The sequence below is a fragment of the Macaca fascicularis genome, chromosome 20 (assembly GCF_037993035.2).
Source record: "Macaca fascicularis isolate 582-1 chromosome 20, T2T-MFA8v1.1".
In the NCBI taxonomy this organism is placed as follows: domain Eukaryota; kingdom Metazoa; phylum Chordata; class Mammalia; order Primates; family Cercopithecidae; genus Macaca; species Macaca fascicularis.
In genome coordinates this window covers 69,862,335-69,863,282 of record NC_088394.1, presented here as the reverse complement: position 1 = coordinate 69,863,282, position 948 = coordinate 69,862,335, and the positions used below count along the sequence as shown (strand labels likewise).

Genomic DNA, 948 nt, shown 5'->3' with positions numbered 1-948 from the left:
CAGGTGGTTCTCATAAAGTCACTTTTGCTCCTCCTGGGAGCAGTTCCCACTTCCCCTACACTATGGGGAACTGGCCCTGCGGTGATCCAGCTTGTGGTGCTGAGGGCCCCATAGGGGCATGAGGGTCTGGGACTGGATGGGGGCTCCTGCCATCATGTGGGTCCCGGACATAGCTGTGTGCTGCACTGCGTGTGGGAGGAAGCTGAGGTCTTGGGTTTTGCCTTCCTATTTCAGTGCAACTGGTAGACCTGCCCTGCCCCATAGCATCTGGCCCTCCGTGGAAACAGCACACTGGCATCTCTCCAAGGGGTAGCTTTATTCAGGGATCATAAACATCACAGCCTTTCCTCGAAGTCAAGCCTAATTGCTAGGTCCCCAGATGTACCCAAGTTGTCTAGGGCTGGCAGGGTAGCTTGTTTGCTGTAGTGTTTGAGGGCAAGAGACTGACCATCCACGCAGAAAGCTGGCCTGGGCTGCCCACTGCCTGCCGTGGCTTTCCTACCTCATTAGGAACCCGCTTCTCTTGGTGGGGAGATGCTGCCCCCAGAGCATCACCTGGCCAGGCCTGAGGGCAGAGCATGGAGGGGGTCCAGACCTTGTTTCTCTGCTGCCAGCTGTAGAAAGGTCTGGGCTGTCAGATCTCCCCCAGGTCAGACAGTCTCGCTCAGCTCCTTGGCTGGGGCCCCTTCGGGAACAGGCCCGGAAGTGTGATGAGCCAGGTGTGTTCACCCAGGCAGCTACAGGCGCAGCCTCTTGATATCTTCACTGCGGAAGTCTATGCGCAGGGCCAGCACCTGGCGCACTTCAGCAGGGGTGAGGCGCCACGTCAATGGGCCGGAGTTGGGTCCCCAGTAATCGAGGATCTCGGTCACCTGTGGGGAAAGACATAGAGACCAGTCAGCAAGGTGGGGCTATTCTGAAAGAGGGCTCTGGCCTCTACCAGGGGCA

The 948-nt window shown here is 58.4% G+C and overlaps 1 protein-coding gene across 5 annotated transcripts in view; it reads right to left on the bottom strand.

Annotated features, from left to right (window-relative positions):
• Window positions 1-297: 297 nt before the first annotated feature.
• COG4 (component of oligomeric golgi complex 4) overlaps window positions 298-948 on the bottom strand; it is a 39,861-nt gene continuing 39,210 nt past the window's right edge. For all 5 annotated transcript variants that reach the window (XM_074027587.1, XM_074027586.1, XM_045381587.2 and 2 more), the window contains one exon: window positions 298-872. In XM_074027587.1, the coding sequence (XP_073883688.1) occupies window positions 738-872 (135 nt within the window). In that variant the 3' untranslated portion in view covers window positions 298-737. The remainder of the gene's footprint in view (window positions 873-948) is intronic.